Here is a 19301-nt window from a genome sequence, read left to right as displayed (position 1 = left end):
GCACAGACCCCCAGGAGGTCCAAAGGGTCATTCATCCAGGCGGGAATGCTGTTCTGGAGTGGGAGAGCAGTGCTGTAGTCTGCATACCCCTAATGCTGATGATATACAGAGGGAAGGGCAGTGATGCTGCAGTGGGCTGAGGCTGGCACTTTGACTTCCCAAACAGGAATCAGCCTTGCCCATCGTCTGCCAGAGGCTTTCCTGCCAGCCCATGGATGTGTGGGGAGGGGAAAGAGGGGGGGAAAGAGCAGAAAAGGGGGGTTTCCTTGCTGTGCAAAGGGGCAAACATTCAGCACAAAGCCATGGATGGTGTCAGCCATCAGCTTCCCCACCCCGGTCACTGGGATAACTGGGAGCACAGGGAACAGGCCCGGACTCTGCGTGCTAGGGCAGGCTGTTGGCATCTTCGTCTGCTTAAGTGCGTGATAAACTCTCTCTATACATCATATAGCTACTGAAATATAACCAAGTGCATGGCTCTGGGTTAAACACTGCATGCACACCACTGGGGTTAGAAAATAGAAGGAAGCCAGCTCAATTCTCTTACAAAAAGGTAGCAGCAAAAAGGTTTGTGAAAGTCTTCAATAGGCTGGGTAGGAAACAGTCCAAAGAGCAAATACTTCCCTTACGTGATGCTTTACGACTCCCCGCTCAAGGCGATAGAGTCCTCCCTTTACCACTGCAGCTATTGCCTGATCCCATCCATCCGCCTTCTGCACTGACCCACAGCCCCCCATGGAACCCCAGATCTTGAGGAGCCCCCCGCTTCCCAGCCCATCCAAAGGCAACCTCAGTGGTTGGCATGGCCATGGCCATGGCCTCGGAGGCGGAGCGGGCACCTTGCCTGCGTGGAAAAGCAGATGTTGGGCTGCATCCATAGATTCCAAAGGGTACTTCCCTGCTGCCCGGACCTGCCTGTGCCTGTCAAGGCTGCCTTTTGTTTGGTTCCCGTCACATTCAGTGCTGCAAGGGCATTTCTGAGAGCAGCAAAGAGCCGGGCAGGGCTGCTCTGTTCTGCACTGATGGGGAAAGAGCCTGAAGCCAGCAGGATCATGAAGCAATTTCCTCCTGTAACATCCATGCTAGCGCGGCTGTGGCGTGGGGAGCCAAGGGCACGGGGCTTGGCTTTAGCACTGTGAAGGGCACTGACCGTGGGGCAGGCAAATGGACCAGCCCCAGCTCTGCAGAACCAGCATCTCCCCATGTCTCCAACACCTCCCGGTGCAGGAGCCTCCTGCCCTCCCCTTGGCAGGGCTCTGCTTTAAGAGGACTCAAGTTACTGCAGGTGAAGCGGCTGTATCCGTGCTCCCAAGGGAAGGAGATGTGTAACAGGACCGTGCCTGCCTGGAAGAAGTGAGCAGAGAGCCTCAGTGCTCATAAATGCTAATAAAGTGCACGAATGCAGAGACATTGGGTTCCATTGGCACAGCCAGGGATGAGGATGCTCTGGGCTGCCTTCCACCCACGGACCAGAGACTGGGACCAGCTCCCTGAACCCCAGCACCTCTCCCAAAACCAATCAACCTATGGGAGGCTGCTTTGGCCAAAGGATCACACTGGTGGCCCCAAACATAAAGGCTCCCCTTTGCTGCCTCTCCCCAGCCATGCACCCTCCCTAGTGCAAGGACCAGCGGCTCCGGCATCGGCATCACCCACATCCCATGGCAGGGCCTCATAGGGTCAACCTGGAGCAGGAGGGGACAGTAAGTGACAAGAGTGTGTAGGGGCACAACCAGACCCAGACAAAGGACACAGGGTCTGGGGTAGGGGGGGGGGGATCCCACCTCCCACTTGAGAGGTGGCATCGGCGCAGAGGGACACGCAGCCTGACTACAGGGATCGTGGTCCCGGAGCCCTGGGATGCAGGGAGCAGGCAGCAGGATGCTGTGCTCTGTGCCGGGGTCCTGGGGTAAGGCAAAGTGCTGCACGTTAGGAGGAAAGCGGCCAAGTGCAGAGTGCTGGGCGAGGGGTGGTGGGACTCAGTCCGTCTTGCCCAGCTTCGCTATCAGCTCATCGCAGATCTTGGTCAGCTCCTCAATCTCCTGGTTCTGGAAGGAAAACGGATCATGAAGAGCCCCTGTGGTGGCGTGGATGGGAGATAACACCCCTATGGGTACCGCTGATGCTCCTACCCAACCTCCTCTGTGCGGCATCCAGGGGCTGTGGGGAGCCCGAGCTCACCCATCCTCACCCCAAACACATCCTGGTGCTGCCATGGGTGCGCTGGTGGCTCTGACAGCCAAACTGAAGCCAGGCTGAACTGGCAACCACAGCACTGCCCATGGCTGTGCTTACACCCATGCAGAGCTCAATGCCCTCCATGGAGAGGATGCAGTTGTACATCTCAACGACCAAACCCAATCCGAACTGACAACCCCAGTACTGCCCATGGCTGTGCTTACACCCATGCAGAGCTCAACGCCCTCCACGGAGAGGATGCAGTTGTACATCTCAACAACCAAACCCAATCTGAATTGACCCCAGCACTGCCCAAAGCCGTGCTTACACCCCTGCAGAGCTCAACGCCCTCCACGGAGAGGATGCAGTTGTACATCTCAACGACCGAACCCAATCCCAAGACACGAACCAAGCAAGCAAGTGAAGAAATACCCCCAAACCCCAACCCCACAGAGCACTCTCTAGGCCCAAAGCCCAAAGGATGCCTCCAGCACCAAGAGGATGCTCAGGGCAGCAAAGGGAACGCGGTGTTACCTTCTGTTGCAGGGCTCTCTCCAAGGACTCAACCTTCATCTGCTCCTTGCGCAGCCCGGCGTGCAGCGCCGTGCTCTCTGCCTTGGCCTTGGCCCGCACTTGGGCGATCTCCTCGTTGGCTCTGTGATGGGTTCGGACACAAGGGGACAATGGTCACTGAGACAAAGCATCCCAGAGCCCGGCTCCTGCATGCCCGCGTGCATCAGGGCTGGTTTTCCCATATGGAAAACCTCCATGGACCGGGGTGAAGCTCAACCAGGTCCTCACTCGCTTCACTCAGGGCTGCTGCGTGTCGAGCACAACACGGACACGAGCCCTCTTGGAGCACGGGGAGCTGGTTAAGTGGCTGCAAATCCACCATAAACCTCAGTTTCTCCATTAGGAAACCTAAGCAGGGATCGGAGAATCCATGGAGGGATCCGTGCTGCCTTCACTCACAGCCATTTAAAACCACTCGAGCCCGAGGTTGTGAAAGGCAGCTTTTCACATCAATAAGCTCCCACCACGAGGTCTCAGCACCCATCAATCCCATGCATGCCCTTACTTGTCCAGCTTCTCCTCCGCATGGACTTTCAGGGCTTGGTACCGCTGCTCCTCCTGCTTGACCCGGGTTAAATAATCTTGAGCACACTTCTTCAGAGCTTCTTCATTCTGGGAAGGGAAAAGAGCAGGGGACAAAGTGAGGGCGACGCTGTGGGACCTCTGCGTGCAGGGAGAAAGGGGGAACGGAGGGAAGGACCTTCTTGAAGCCTTCCAGGACGCCCTTCAGGTTCTCGTATCTCCTAAAGAGATCCGATAGGGACCTCTCCACCGAGTTCAGGTCCGCCAGCGCCTGCTCCTTCTCCAGGGTGAGCTGCTGCAGGTTCTTCTGGGACGTCATGTTCGTCCTCTGCTCGTCCTCTGGGATGGAGAATAAGCAGGAAGGGAACACAGGGATTGAGTGGGGCTGGCAGCTACCTCATTGCTCCGTGCACCCTACCGGGGGATGGCACCTTACCTATCATCTGGGCAATGGTCTTCTCATACTCAGCCACGATTTTCCTAGGAGGAAGGGAGAAGGATAACCCAGGGAAGAGGCAGGCACGCACCTATAGCCCTGTTGCTCCTTCCCCACACCTCAAACAGCCCAAGCAAGGCTGCAGGGCCCTGGTGATGCCCCTGGCAGTGAATGGGATTTTGAGCCTGCGACTAAGAACCCAGCAGCAAACCATAGCACGAGCGCATCTCCTAACCCATCCCACCCCGAGGAACCCCATCACATCCCAATGGGAAGGGTCCTACCGCATCTCCAGCACTTCCTGGCGGCTCTCTTCGTACTTCTTCTTCCACTCGCTTGCCTCGATCTCCTTTGTGATTATCTAGGTTGCAGCAGACACAGGAGCCTTGGGACGGGCTCTGGGTGCTTCCCCAGTGCTGTGATGCTCAAGGGGTGCACGCGGGCAGGATACGGCCCCGGTCCCCACGTTACCTCCTCTCGGATGAGCGTGAGCACGGCCGTCTTCTCGCATTCACTGAGGCAGATGCTGGCCAAGGGACTCTCGCTCCTGGTGGTGGCTGAGGGGGACTTGTCCATGGAGCACAGCCCGGGATTGCCCTGCGGGGAGCAGCCATTCGGGATGCTGCAGGGCTTTCACCTCCCATTTGGGATGCTCCCCCCCCTGCACCAGCCTCTGTGCAGGCGCTGAACATCCTGCACATGCCGACAGCCCAGAGCCAGCACCAGGCAGAGCCCGTAGGGGGGATTTATTGCACTTTATGCCCAGTCTCCTGCTGGGAGCTGGGGCTGCGCCATGGGACACCCAGGGAAGCATCATCCCAAAGGAGAGACCCAGGAAGGGCTCATTTCGGAAGCAGAGCTGTGCTCACATCTGACATCCCTTCACTTTCCCCATGGCTGGTTTAAACGGGAGCCACAGGTGAGGGACCAGGTCTCCCTTCTCCATCACCTCCATCAGATGGAGACGTGGATGCAGCTGATGCATCCAAACTGCTGCCAGCAGCAGCAGGGCCTCACTGATCACCCCAAATGCACAAGGGGGAAACAGGCATCACTTCCCTGCAGAGCACAGCTCCAGCTGAGCCACCGCTTCCCAATGGGCAGCCCTGCTCATCCCACCGTGCCCCAGCCTGGGAGATGCTCCCACAGGGCTCCATCACCCTCCTGTTTCTATTATAGGTGCTTTTACAAGAGCTGAGGTGCTCGTACCCCCATTCCTCACTGCTCCCCAAACCACAGCCCAGCTCCTCCTCACCAGGGGACCAAACTAGGGATGAGCTCAGCGCTGTGAGGCTGAATCCCGCCTGGATGCTGCCCCATCCCTTCCCTTGGGGGTGCTGCAGCCTCCAGAAGAGCATTCCTTCCAAGCAAGGGCTGACACCACCGCCTGTTCCTCCTTGTATCCCTCTAAATGACAGCCCCGTGCAGGCATCTCCTTGGGAACCGGCTGCCAGGCCATAAATAGAGAAGAGCTTTGGAGGAGGCTCCGTGCCTGGGCTCTGTTTTGGAAACCAGAGCACTAAAGCACTTCCCTCCCTCCCCTCCTCCTTCACTGCAGCTCAGGCTCAAGCACATTTGGGTCCAGACAGCCCAGCCCTGGGTGGTGTTGGCAGCATCACCCAAGAGCCCCAACCCATCCCATGGGAGCCCCACACAGCGGCTCTGGGATGCTGGCGGCTCAGAGCCTGCCCAGCCCCGAGCCCCGGCTTCGCTTTGTCCTTGTGGGGCTTAGCGTGGGTCAATCTGTCTCAGAGGAGCTCCTTTTGCTGATGTTGGTAATCTCATTGTCATCTGCTTGCACCCGAGCAGCTTTGCCCAGGGTTGGATGAGCCGGCACAGGGTTCCCTGCAGCCGAGGGTCTTGGGGTCACCCAATGGCCCCTTGGGGGTGCCCCTTACAACGCTCATGAACACCTCAATGTGAGGCATAGACCATGTCCTGCAGCTCATCCCTTCCTTGGGACCTCCTCTGCCCTCTCCCTGTCCTGCAGCCGCTCCACACACAGTGTGCTTGCTCTTGTTGAGCATCCATGGGGCAGCCCTGGATCCCCATCATTCCCAGCATCTCCCTCCCGCAGTGCCCATCCGGAAGGAGCCATCCTATGCCAGCCTGTGGGACATCACCCCTGGCTTTACCAAGCCCCTGTGTGGGCTTTGCATGGACTTTAGCTCCCAAAGAAACCCAGTTCAGAGAGGTTTGGGTGGCGCAACATAGGCACAATGGGGTCACCCTCCCGCAGCCCCCAGCCTCCCCATAGGGAGCAAAGAGGAAGCAAGAGGCACTCACAGGGAAGATGTCCTTTTCCACCTGCTTGGAGATCTCCTTTTCAGGGCCTAAAGACAATGAAACACAAGGTTTTAACCCCTTGTGACCAAGACCCCGCTGCACATAAGGATTTGCTGGGATGCAGAAGGGCATCGGCATCCTCCGAGCATCCCTTCCCAAAAGGCTTCTTTGCCCCATGCTCGTGCCCTTGCGGCCTGGATGCATCCCGCACCCTGCCAGCCTCAAACCCTGGAGTGGAAACCAACACTTCCCTCTGGTGGCAGCTCAGCCCTGTGGTGCCCAGAGCAGGATTGGAGCTGCACGGGAACGCTGCAGGATGCATCCCTGGGCTGAAGCCCAGCTGCTTGGGCCACTCCGCATAGCACAAACCTCAGCCCACACCAACTGGGCCCAAAGGAGCTGCCACATGGCCCCAGCTATTCATAACAGCATCAGAGAGGAGATAAACCCCTCCTGTCTGCAACCTGCCCTCTGGCATAGAGCAGGAGGTGATTTATGGACCTCAGCTGCAGCCAGCACTGGTCAGGCAGAGAAAAGCATGAAGGCAAGGAGGAAACAGAGCTGATTTCCTGCTCTTTCTCCCCATTTCCCCTCCCCAGAGCCTGCAGCCTGCACAGCATCCAGGGGCAATGATGAATGGGCACAGGGCAGAGCTGCAGACCCCCCCTCCTCTTGCACCTTTAGCTTTGCTATTGATTAAATGTCTTGTTCTGACGCCTGGCTCTAATTCTGCTGTAATGGGGTGGTCAGCGAGGCTAATTCCATACGAGACTGACAGCAAAGGGCCAGCAGGAGCATCAGCAGAGGTCTGCAGTGATGCTGAGATCTCCATCAATCACTGACCTCGTGCTGGGAGCTCAGCTTCCAGCAGGGCACCCTGTAACCACCTCAGCACCATGGGGATGTGCTGTACTGACAGCATCCAAGTCAACACAAGCCTGTGCCGCTGGTTTTCCATGATGGAAATGGTGCCATAAGCAACGGAGGTTTCATTATAGGGCCTTGAGTGAATAGAAGCTGCCTCAACAGCATCAATTCATGGCCAGAGCTCCATACACAGCACATCCCAGAGGATACAGGGATGCTCCTTACCTGGCTCCGTGCCGTGCTTCCCGGCCGGCACAGGGACGTTGGAGCACTCAAAGTACTCGAGGTCATCTTCGGGCTCAGGCTTCTTCTCCAGCCCAGGTTTCTGTGCCGTGGTGCAGGCCAGCTTCTCCTCATCAGTGGCTCGTCCATCCCGATTGGCAATATCTGGGATTTCTGGGATCAGCGCTGCTTCATCCTGCAGGACCAAGGCACGCGGTTAAGCAGGACTGAGCTAATCCACGGGGATCAGGCAGCCGGCTGGCATGGGAAGCAAAGGGAAGCTTCGCATCCACCACCAAGCTGCAACCCAGCAGCTCCTCAGTGGGGTTTGGCAGCAGGAAACGCGTGGGGCTGGGGGCAGAAGCGATGAACACACAAAACCCCATTAACCCAACCGCAGAGCTGTGCTGGGGACAGGGCTGCTCCCGCACGCACACAGACCTCAATGAACCACAGGGACCTAGCCTGGCCAGGGACAGGGCTGAGCACCAAAGCAGCGCCCTCCTGCCACCCCTTCCCATAGGGAAGATGCTCTCACATTGACTGCTTTCAGGGATACCCCACCCTGACCCCCCACCTCTCCCCATGCCCTCCACCGAGCATCCCTGGTGGGATCCCACCTACCTGAGCGCCAGCATCCAGGACCAGGGGCTGTGCCTCGTATGGCTTCACCTTGCAGCCGCTCCTGCAGGGAGAGAAGCAGCAGCTCAGGCATAGGCAGGGACCGCGAGTGAGAGCCGAGCAGGGGGAAGCAGCCCCAGCAGCAGCGTTTGCACCCGGCAGCACCGCACTCACCAGTGAAACACGGAGGCAGAGCAAGCTCTGGGGCGGACAGAGGAGCAAGTGAACAAAAGACAGGACTACAGAGCAACGGGGTTTGTCTCTGAGGAGTTTATTCCTGCTGAAGGGGAGATGCTGACAACGCGAGAGGCCATTGCCACAGAGATGCCCCTCGCCGCACCCTCATCCGGCGGGATGCATCCCAAAGGGCGCACGGATCTCCTGCGGGATGGAAGCTTCTCCAGGCTGTCCCGTGCCCATTCCCTGGAGGTTTGCCTGGGATATCTCCATGGGCAAGTTGGACCCACACAGCCGGATTGCTGGTTCGAGCTCTGCTTTGCTTGCAGGGCAACCGCTGCACCTCGGATGCTCCCTCCAGCAGATGCAAAGGGAAAAGAGCCTTGCAGACAGGAGAAGGTTGAGCTCAGGTTGCTCTTGGGTGGCTGGATGCTCTCCAGTGAGGAAGCTCTCCCTGGCTCTTCATCCCATGCTCCTCAAGGCGTGCCATTCCAGAGTCCATCAGCACAGCCACATCCCGACCCGCCGGGCATCAGCATCCTGAATCAGCTGGGGGCAGCACAGGGATGGTCCCAGCAGGAGCAATCCTGCATCTCACCGCCCTCTCGCTCCATGTCCACCATCTCCCATATCCAAACCCCCAGAAGGCAGATACTGGCCAAGCTGGATACAGCTCGTGTGGCATCCCACTGCGGAGGGATCTCTGCCACAGGGACACAGGCAGAGGCTCAAGCAGGATTGCATTGAGCCATTCCTTGCTATAAAGCATCTCTCCCACCCACTTCACTCCCCATCCCATCACAACACACGTGCGCCAAATGATCCCCCCCCCAGCACCAAGATAACTGGAATTCAAGGGGATGGGGCAATGGGGAGCAGGCAGCCCATGATGCCCTGCAATGCCTGGGGCACAGGCAGCCCCAATCGTGCTGCAGGGCCCGTGGTGAACACAGACACCCACTGTGAGCCAGTGGAAAGGCAGATGGGGTCTTGGCCAAGACACAGATGTCAGCGCTGGAGCCCGGCTCCAATGCTGGTCGTGCATATGGCAGCAGCACTGAGCACACAAGAAGGGCATTGGGATGATGACAGAAGATGGGAGCTGAGCCCAGCATTCTCCCTTGCACCACAGCAGAGCCCAGAGGGCCTGGGAGGGGAGGACTGACAACGCTGAGCATCCCCCATGGCAGTGAGGCAGGTCCCTGCTGTGTGCCCATCCTATGGGATGGGAGCTGCAAGCCCTGGGGGCACAGCAGGGGCAGGGGGTATTTCACTGGGGTCCCACTGTGCCAGGGGTACAGCAGAGCCACGCTGCAGCACTGCAGGCTGCAGGGCAGTGACTGGAGCTGCTGTGCTCGAGCCGAGCTTTCCAACCCACGCAGGGCCCTGCAGCCGGGCTCCATCCCAGCCTTGGACACAGCAGGGATGCTCTGAGGGCTCTGGCAGGCACCAAAGAGCTCAAAGGAGCCCTGTTTGGAGCTGGCTGCGAGGGCAAAGCTCCTTTGGGATCACCTCAATGTCCCAGAGCCAGAGGAGACAGGCACTGACTCCATCACCTCCCGGATGATGCTTTCCCCTACCCCTCTATAGAGGTGGCTTTGGGATGGGGTAGGAGATGCCCTCATCTTCAGGACTACCCATCCAGGCTGCACACAGAGCTGCTCCCCTCCGTTAGCCAACGCACTGGGTCTGAGGGCTTGAACGCTCTAAAGGCATTGCGGGCCGCATGCTGCGGGAGCAAGCACAGCATCCTCACCTCACCGGGCCGAGCCACCCCGAGAGCTGCAGGACATGGACCAGAGAGCGCGGAGCATGAGACAAAGGGCACAAGGAGCCTGCATGCCGTGGAGACGTGTGGGGCCAGCACCCACCCAGAGAATGAGGACAAAAACCAGCCAAGGAGAAGAGGAAAGCAATAGAGAAGAGAGTACTTACAACAGAAAACAGAGAAATTTCACTTGTTCAGTGGTCCTGATGCACCAAAGCATGGACAGGGAGAGAGACAGACAGATGGAGAGAAGAAGAGCGTGTGAAAAGACCTGGGTATTAACTCTCATTGGGAGAAGCACAGCGCCATAGCCCAGCTCTGCTTTTTGGGGAGGAACACACGGATAAAGGATGCTCTGATTGGGCATCTCCTGCTCACGGATGTGAGACTGATGGTGTCATTCCACCACGCATCCCACTGCCAGGGAGGGGAGGTGAGTGAATGGAGCAGCCCATCCTCCCAGGAGAAGGGACCCTGAGGACTTATAGAATCATGGAATGGTTTGGGTTGGAAAGGACCTGGAGATCATCCAGTTCCACCCCACTGCCATGGGCAGGGACACCTCACACTAGACCGTGTCACCCAGCACGGCCTTGAACACTGCCAGGAATGGGGCATTCACTTCTCTGGGCACCCTGTGCCAGCGCCTCAGCACCCTCACAGTAAAGAACTTCCTTATCTCCAACCTGAACTCCCCCTGTTTCAGTCTGAACCCATCACCCCTTGTCCTACCCCTACAGCCCCTGATGCAGAGCCCCTCTCCAGCATCCTTGTAGCCCCCTTCACACACTGGAAGCTCCGCACAGCTTCACCTCTCCCTGCTGAACAGCCCCAGCTCGGTCACACAGGGGAATGCCGGCTCCCAGAGAGCACACATCCCCTCCCTGCAAAGTGTTTCTAGGAGCAGAGCACCCAACACACCCTTACTTCTGCCTGCTGGCTGTTGTCTGTGCTCCCTGTATAACCCTGCTCCCGTTTTCCCATCAGCAGAGCAATGGCCTGCGTTGGTTTTGCTGCCAACTCCACGCTCCCAAAATTCCCCCTCCTTTTGAGCCCTTTTGCTTTCAACTGGTTCCAATCCCACAACCCCAGGTTATAGTGGAAGGACCCAAAATTGCCTGGGCAGGTAGAGCCAAGCCTGGCTCAGCAGCTCCCATCCCCAACGTCAGGCACTGCCTGGACACGGCTTGGAGAACATTGGTGATGCCACAGGTGAAAAGGCAAGGAAACGGGAAGGTTTGGCCATGAAACCTGCTCCAGAGGAGCATTCCCAGCCTGCATTCCCAGGAGGCACCGTGAAATGTCACCGTCTCCACTGGGGGGGGGGGGGGTGTGTGTGTGTTAAATAGCACGGTTCAGGACCTAAAAAGGCACTGAAATAGCTCAGCAAGGCACAGGCAGCTCCCTCCTGCCTGTGCAGAGGTGATGGAAGCAACAGATCTGCCTCTTCACCGCTATCTCCTTCCCCTGCTTGGCAAAGAGCACCCCCGTGGCAGCTCGCACCATGTCCCAGCAGCATCTGACCCATCAGGCAGGCACCCACAAGCTGCAGCAGGCTCCCAAACCCTCATCAATACTTGCTAAAGCCTCTGCTCTGCCCACCCCAGCTCCATGAGCCGGAGCCCTGAGGGTTTTCCAAAGGGATGATCCTGCAAAGCGGGTCCTGATCCAGCCCTCCCCATTCTACGTGGGACCCCAGCACCACACCAGGACCTCGGTCCCTCTCCTCCCATCCGCTCCTGATGCTCCAGGATGCCAACAGGGATGCAGGAGCTGCCGCTCCGCTGGGACAAGGGGTGGATAAAAGCAGGGCAGCCGAACCCGAGGTGCACATCGGTGTTTCAGGCTCGCTTAGAAGGCACAGGGGCATCATCACCATCACCACTGCTCTGCCCGCAAGGGAACGGAGGGGCCGCTGCTGCCCGCTCCATCACTCACGTTATCAGGCGGGACTTGGGCTTCTTGGGGGAGCCGCTGCCTCTGCCGGGCTCATCCTGCACCTCCAGCGCCTGAGACTCCAGGATCTCATTGAGGCTGTTGTCAGCAGCAGGGCAGGAGTCGGTGGTGGAGCTGCCGAGGGTCTTGGTGGGCTTCAACGGATCCATTGCCTCAAAGTGATTGGGGTCGAACTGGTAGGACCCTTTGGGGAGAGCTGGCAAGTCCTGCAGCGCTGAGCTGCCACCCAAGGGGCCTATCCGGGGTGCAGGACCCAGGCGGGGGGAGCCGGGAAGGGGCAGATCCATGGGGCCCCTCTCTGCATCCTCAACTGGTTTCTTGGGGGGCTCTCGGTGCCTCTTCGGTGTCACTTTGCTGGCTGGGATCCTGCTGCCCCTCCTGGGCGCTGCTCTCCTGGTCTCCGGGCTCTCTCCTCCCTCCATCGAATCAACCTCAGGCTTTGGGAGCTGCTCTTTGTGCTCCGGGTCCCCTCCTTGCTCCCCAACGCTGTCACTGGGGTGGGGAGGGCAGTGTGGGGCTGATGCTACAGCGGGGTTCACACTCCCATCGTACAGCTCCAGGGTCTCCTCTATGGATCCTTCTGTTATCCCTTTCCCATCCTGGACCAGAGCATCCCCCTTCGGCTCCATCATCCCCATGCTGGCATCCGCCGCATCCTCTCCCAACATGACCCGCTCCTGGTAGGCCCCACTGCCCGGCGCTCCTTGGGGCTGGATGTGAGCCTGAGGCTGCCTCAGGGATGCATCTTCGGGGTCGTTTTCCCCTTTGGCATCCAAACTGGCTTTAGGGGCTGCGATCTCCGCGCGAGCCTCATCTTTGGGATGCTTCCCTGGCGAGCTGTCCCCATGGACCTCCCCTACCAGCAGGTCACCATGGCCACTTGGCTCTGCAAAGACAAAAGGAGGCAGTTAAACCCTTGCCTGCTGCACACCCCATTTCAAGAGGGGGTTTTCCTCCCCTCCTTACATGCTCCAGGGTCATAGTTTTGGGGGGGATTCCTGACCTGTGCAACCCTGGCATCAAGCACTTGTGATAAGATTTGAAGCCCTGGAGACTGTGGTGAAAACATAGCCTGTAAATGGGGGGGGGTCCCCGTAAATGGGGGGGGTCCCCTGTAAATGGGGGGAGCTCAGACACAGCACCCGCATGCAGTCGATGCTCTCTCCCCCATAGCCTGTTGCTGCAGAGCAGCAAGGCTCAGCACTGCTGTCGGAGTTCCTTAATCACAAATCCTGATCCATGACTTAATCCCTGCTACTCCAATCCCTGCCCCTAAATCCTTTTACTGTTTCATCTGTTCTTTGCTGTCAAAGGGATGGGGAAGGTCCTTATCATCCTGAAAGCTACACCCACAAAGCACCTAGAGCCGGGACCTCACTGTCACCTCCTCTCCTGCATCTCAACCAGGGGCTCCTGGCATAAGGCAGGAGGGGATGCTGGGATGCTCAGCACCACCAGGGACCCACAGCTCTCGCTGGGAACGGCAACAGGGCTTGTGCTGGGGAAACCTGTCCCATTGCACTGCTGCAACCCTGCCCTGGCACGCAGTGACAGCCACGGAGCGCATCGATTCGCAGGACGTTTGGATGCGGGATGCTCACAAGCTCCCCCCAGCACATCCCTGTTCCTCCGATGGGGCATTCGCACCCAGCTCACGTTCACTGGGGAGGGAGGCTGGCGAAGGAGGAAAAGTGAATCAGGGCTAACCCAGGACACGGAGCCAGCCGACGGCTTGCGGTTGGCATTAGTGGTGTCCAGGATGCTAAAAGCCATGCAAATGAACCAGGAGGGGCTGTGTGAGTGCAGGAAACCCTCCCTCCGCCTGCAAAAAGGCTCCCTCCGAGCACACATCGCTCTGCTGCCCCAGGAAACGCCTCAGTAAACACAGCCCAATGGATGTGTACTCGGAGCGCAGCCAGGGGATGGTCCGAGGCAGCGCCTGCCGGGAGCAGGGAGAGCCTCCTTAAACAGATCCCAACTTGGAGCTGGGATGGTTGGAACGGAGACAGCGCTGAGGAGGGAGCAGACTTCAAAGGGAGGGCAAAAAGGCACCTTTTGAATGCGTTTTCCATTCCCACCGGCCGGCTCTGCAGCTGCTGTTCTCACAGACGGGAGCCCCCATCCCGGTTTCCAACCCGAGCAGGGAGTAATTGCTGCTGGAATAACAAGCAGCCGGCACGCAAACCACCTCTGCTGGCTGGGATGGCTGCAGGGCAGGGAGAGCAGGAGCGCTCAGAGCCACCATTCCTTCGGCAGCATGGGAATCATAGCTCAGCTCATCCCCTCCTTCCTACCTGCATCCCAGAGCTGAGGAACTGGGATGGACTGGGACACAGAGGGTGGGGGTGAAGGAGAGGAGCATCCTGCTGCGGTAGCACCGTCCCTCCTGCAAGTTCAGTGGGGTTTTCTCCCCTTATCAGGGGAGGGCCTGGCCATGAAACCCATAGAAATCCCTTTGTGTGTTCTCTGAGGAGAGCAGGACAAACCCCCCTGTAAAGCAGCCCCAAAGGTGATGGGGCTTCCAGTGTCTGAAGGGGGCTATAGGGATGCTGGAGAGGGACCTTCATCAGGGATGGTAGCGATGGCACAAGGGGTGATGAGTTCAAATTGAAACAGGGGAGGTTCAGGTTGGTGCATCCATCCAGGCTCAGTGCTGCATCCATCCCAAACACAGATCCAATGCAAGGCACCCTGGATCCCTGCAAACAGCACTTGTAGTGGCTGTGCACGGAGTACGAACGGGCTCCTGGTCCGGCCAGGGGATATGACACAGTGAAAACAGGGATTTATCCTCTCCAAGCACAAACACACACGCAGGACAGGCTGGCACCGCTGTAATAGCCACTTTGTGCTGTGCATTTTAATCCTTAGGCCCATCCTCCTTAGGCTGCAATGAAGCACAAGCACGGACCAACCCAGCAGCTTGAAGCAGAGCAACTTGGCTGCAGCAGTGCCCTTTTCATCCCACATCCAGCACCCATCAGAGCAGCGCCGCTCCCCACACTGCCCTCAATGCCAAAGGCAGCGAGAACAACCCCTGCACTATCCACAGCACAGGATGTGCGCCCGGTGCTTTCAGCCTGGGCTGACGTAGCCAACGGCTCCGTTCCCCTCTTGCCTTTCCGCTTTGTTTCGCTGCCGTTGGTCTATTTTTAAACCTATTCTCTCAGAACGAGCATCCTGGCAGAGCGATGCTGCCGCTAACGCGCCGGAAAGCACGTGCCCTGCGTCAGGGTAACAGCAGGAGCAGCCCGGGAGCGCCAACGGGTCCATGTTGGCTGTCTCTGCTCGTTTCCTTGCACACAGTATTCCTTGCTCTGGGAGACGGCCGGAGAGATGGCACTGAATGGCAGCACGAAGCGCAGCCGAGGTGATGGGATGGAGGAGCAGGGTTAACGCAGCCCTCAGCTGCACGCAGAGCATCCATCCCCTGTGTCACAGCTCTTATCCCTGCCTATTCCCAAGCAAGGCTGAGGCTGCAGCGCCTGTTCCCCAGCCTTGCTGAGCCAGGAGAGGCTGCATCCACCCGTGTTCCTGCTGCTCCTCCTGCAGCAGCGATTCCCCATCAGCTGGTGCGTTCCTGACATGCAGCCATTTCACGGGATCACCTCCCCATCGCCACCGCTCCTGATCTGCAGCCAGGCGAAGGGCACACGCTGCTGCAGAGCAGTGCTGCCAAGGTGAGGGCTGAGCCGATGGATTCAGCACCCCGGGGTGCCCCAAACTCACACCCACGCCTGGGAGATCCCTTCCCTCCATTTCAGACACCGAGGGGATGCAGGGAAGGGATGGAGCTGGGTTCTGGGGCCCTGCTGTTTCCAACACCCTGCTCTCCATCAGCCACCTCAGATAAACAGCTTGTGCCAGAGATCAGCCTCTAACACTGCGACCTTTGTGTGCTGGCTCCCTCGCTCCATGCCTGGCTGGCATCAGGGAACTGCTCATCCCAGGGTAAGGGCATACACCAAGCAATGTGCTTCCCTAAGGCAGAAATGATCTTCAGACCTGCCAGGAAAGCCTCGATCTCCCCTTTCCTTCTCCCCAGGCATTATCCCTCAAAGTAAAAACGCCTCTATCATCCCTGCTTACAAGGACGATTCCAAGAGCTGCGACTATGGGAAGCATGGACCCAGTGCTGCCTCTCAAGGAAAATGAACCTGTGTTTCCCACAGGCACCCAGATCCATCCCAACAGCAGAACAACACCGCAGGAGGTGGCAGCCCACAGCACCCTGTTACTGCCGAGGCCACCCAGCACTTGGGCTCCTGGTCCCATCTGAGCTCACACAGACCGTGCCCACAATTCCCCCTTGGGAGAAGGTGTGATGGTGGGAGTGAGCTGGTCCCCAAAAGGCCAAGGATTAACAGGGAGCCACAATGGTACACGACACAGGGACAAACCAGCAACAGCACCGAGGACCCCTGCACTTCCAGCAGCAAAAAAAATCACAGTTTCTCCACAAACAGGGCTCAGCAGCATCTTTAACGGCAGCAAAGGATGCTAACTGCAGGGGAATGAGAGCACAGCCCTTTGCCGAGTGGCATTTGAGCCACGCAGGCCATTAACCACAAACAATGTGGCAGGCATTATTCAGAACAAGCCACTTCTCCTGCGTGCCCCCACCCGGCTCTATTCATCCGTAGCCCAAAAACAGAAGGAGATGATGACTCCTTACCCCGGGTCCCGGCTTCGGGCTCCAGCGGCGGCTCCTTTAGCAGCGCGCTGGTCGGCGTCCCTGCTTCAGGGGTCTCAAAACTATCTTTGGAGTCCGAGCTGCCGAGGAGGGGGGGAAAAGAGGGAGGAATTACCGCTTGCAAGGCTTAGCTCCGCAATCCTCCTCACTGCCCGCACCGCCGGGCGGGCCAGCTCCCGGCCGGCCGCGGGCATCCTGCGGCAGCCGCTCCGTCCATGTCCAGCGGCACACGCTGGCAAACGGAAAAGGGAGAGCAGGTGAAACGACATCGTGAGTGCCCCCCCCCCCCCCACCTCTACGTGTGCCCCCAACCCTCCTCTCGGCCGAGCATCCACGAGTCCTTCCATCAGGCCTTCCCCTTGGGCATCCACCGAGGGCCACAAGGATCCGGCTGCACACTCAGCATCTCCCCATCCCCGGAGGGGCGATCCTCGGTGCTCACACCTTGTGCCCCCCCCCCCCCCTCCCAGCATCAACCCGGGGCAGCAGCGACCGGTTCCCCTCCGGTGCCCCCCCCCTCCATCGGGCAGCGGAGCTGGTGCCAGGCAGCGAGCGGGCAGCGAGCAGGCAGGGAGCGGGCAGCGGAGTGGGGGGAGAACGGATACGGGCGCGGTCGCAGCCCCGACACCACGCGTGGACGCGGGTCACTTGCCTGAAGCCGAGGGCCGGGTCCTCTTCCTCCTCCTCCTCCTCCTCCTCCTCCCCGTCGGGGCTGCCGCCGCCCCGCACCGCGGACCAGGTCCAGCGGGCCCACTGCACCGGCGAGAGGATCTGCCAGGCGCTGAACGCCATCGGCCCGCTCCGAGCCCCGGTTCCCTTCCCTTCCCTTCCCAGCCCCGCTCCGCTCCGCTCCGCTCCCCGCCGGGCTCGCTGCGGCCGCGCCGCCCCCAGCGCCTCCCCCGGGCTGCGGGGAGGGAGAAGGAGAGGCCGCCCCCCGGCACCGCCCGGCGGGAGGGACCGGACGGGGAACCCCCCCCCTCTTCTAGCAGCGCCCAGCGAGGGGGATGTGGGGCGGGATGCGGGGGATGATGCGGGCACCCCGCGCCCCCACCCTGCGGGTGGGTGTTGAGGAGCTGCTGCTCCTCCTCCCTTCCCTCCCCTCCCCACGCAAACGCCCAAATTCACCTCTTTCTGCCCCAAAATAAGGGCACCCCCTGCCCATCACCAGCCCCAAACCCACCCCCCACCCCCCCACTCAGCGGTGAAGGACATTCCCCCCCCCCCCCAACTAAGAGAGCAGAGGGCTGTGAAACCGGATCGGCCCCGATTTATCCCACGTTTATGGGGCTGCACCTGTGCTCTAGCACAGATTCCTTCCATTCGGGGTGTGCCAGTGGCCCCCCGAGGGGGCCGAGCCGGGCGCAGCGGATCCTTCCCTAGGATTCAGTCGTAGGGGGACAGGGAAACACCGGCCCCCTCCTTCCATTTTCCAAGGAAATGCCGGCCTCGGCAGCCCTGGCTGATGCCGCATCCTGGCTGATGCAGGTTTCTTCATGTATTTAACTATTGGCGTTCCCTGCAGGAACAAACACCCCTGAGGGCCTCCCATGGGAATCTGCCCCCTAAGGACGGCTCCCACATTCCTTATCTCCCACAGAGCGGAGCAGAACTTTCCTGATGCATCCAAAGGAATGTCCAGGGCTTTGGCGACGGAGCTGCAGCTTCCCGCAGCCCTCCCACGTCATCCTGGGGCAGGTCCCAGGGGTGCTGTGCTGCCAAACCAGCCCGTCCCGTTGTGAAGAGGCCCTGTTGGCCCTCCATAACCGCCCCATGTACTCCCATGGCAGGCTCAGACCACTTCCTGGTGAATCATCCACCAGCTCCCGGCCCAGGAATGCATTCGCATGGGCAGAGAGGCCTGGGGGTCAGACCGGACCCGTCCAGCGGGTCCGGCCACCTCCACTACCAGCCTCCAGCAGATGCTTCAAAGGGCTCATTCCTCATCGCAAATAACCCCCCTACAGGGAGCCTTTCCTGCGAGCTTCCATCTGTTGGTGTCCTTATTAAACACGTGCGTCATTGCTGCGCGTTCTCGCTGCCCTTCTGCCAAAGAAGAGCCCCTGTCCCCTTACACAACGCTTGCAAAGGCACCCCCACATCCCCAGTCACCCCTCGGCTGCAGCCCAGCAGCGCTGTGGGCCTCGCTCCCTGCTGAGGATGCTGCACAAGAGGGGGCAAAGTGAAACCCCAGAGGCTGAGGCAAAAGCAGAAGCTCCACATCCTGCCGCCTCCATCTGCTGCGAGCAGAAATGAGCAGCGGCTTCCTGCCATCTGCAGATGAATTTTACATAAGGGCAGCTCTGCACGCTGCAGCATCCGCTCCCGCTCCCCATTCCCACCGGGAACGGGAGCCCAAATCCCTCCCGACCGAGGAAACTGGCTGGAGCAGCGGCTGATGCCTGCAGGAATGGGATTGAGCGGCAGCAGGAGCGGGATCAGCAGGATTGAACCACGCAGCGGCAGCAGCAGAGCTCCTGCCCTGCAGGGCGCTGGGGTGGGAAGATACAGGAGGAATGCAAAGGCAGATCCGGCTTCCACTTGATGAGCAATTAAGGCAATGCCTCCAGTGCCATTTTCCAGCTTGGCACCAGTACATCAGACATCAGCAGATAACCTCACCGCAGCAGTGGCACCGCTGCCACTGGCTGCCAAGTGCTGCTCAGCACGGTCAGCAGACACAGAGAGGACCCTGAGCTGCTCCCAAGGAGACCTGCAGCGGTTCCCATGCGCAGGGTGAGCTGCAGCTTTGTGCTCACCTCCTGCCCCAGCCCGGGACGTCACCGTGTGCAGCCACGGTGGCTCAGGGGTAGGCAACGATGTACAGCCCAATGTACAGCCTGAATTACCAATGTACAGCCTGAATTACCAATGTACAGCCTGAATTACCAATGTACAGCCTGAATTACCAATGTACAGCCCAAGGTACCAATGTACAGCCTGAATTACCAATGTACAGCCCAAGGTACCAATGTACAGCCTGAATTACCAATGTACAGCTTAAA

The 19301-nt window shown here is 59.3% G+C and overlaps 1 protein-coding gene across 2 annotated transcripts; it reads right to left on the bottom strand.

The window, feature by feature from the left end:
- Positions 1 to 1778: 1778 nt before the first annotated feature.
- TACC1 (transforming acidic coiled-coil containing protein 1) lies at positions 1779 to 17091 on the bottom strand. 2 transcript variants are annotated; one of them, XM_057418112.1, is made up of 13 exons: positions 16952 to 17091; positions 16282 to 16379; positions 11589 to 12492; positions 7709 to 7769; positions 7088 to 7280; positions 5996 to 6042; positions 4181 to 4306; positions 3994 to 4070; positions 3710 to 3753; positions 3452 to 3612; positions 3257 to 3363; positions 2713 to 2833; positions 1779 to 2048 (listed from the first exon to the last, which is right to left on the bottom strand). In XM_057418112.1, exons 1-13 carry the CDS (start codon positions 17089 to 17091, stop codon positions 1980 to 1982), a joined length of 2148 nt encoding a protein of 715 aa, XP_057274095.1. In that variant the 3' UTR covers positions 1779 to 1979. The 2 variants fall into 2 exon arrangements, with proteins under 2 accessions (XP_057274095.1, XP_057274096.1); XM_057418113.1 differs by lacking the exons at positions 11589 to 12492; positions 16282 to 16379.
- Between the last annotated feature and the right edge of the window lie 2210 nt (positions 17092 to 19301).

Source organism: Pezoporus wallicus, unplaced genomic scaffold (assembly GCF_028554395.1).
Source record: "Pezoporus wallicus isolate ANWC-B61680 ecotype Strahan unplaced genomic scaffold, APGP_CSIRO_Pwel_v1 contig_9913, whole genome shotgun sequence".
NCBI lineage: Eukaryota > Metazoa > Chordata > Aves > Psittaciformes > Psittacidae > Pezoporus > Pezoporus wallicus.
The sequence above is the reverse complement of the archived record's forward strand: the minus strand, read 5'-3'. Positions and strand labels throughout refer to the sequence as shown.

Coding starts and splice junctions, on each gene's coding strand:
- TACC1 (XM_057418112.1), bottom strand. CDS start 17,091: ATGGCGTTCAGCGCCTGGCAGATCCTCTCGCCGGTGCAGTGGGCCCGC. Junction 16,380..16,951: donor GACCCGGCCCTCGGCTTCAG/GCAAGTGACCCG, acceptor CCTCCTCGGCAG/CTCGGACTCCAAAGATAGTT. Junction 2,049..2,712: donor AGAGAGCCCTGCAACAGAAG/GTAACACCGCGT, acceptor TTTTCCTTCCAG/AACCAGGAGATTGAGGAGCT.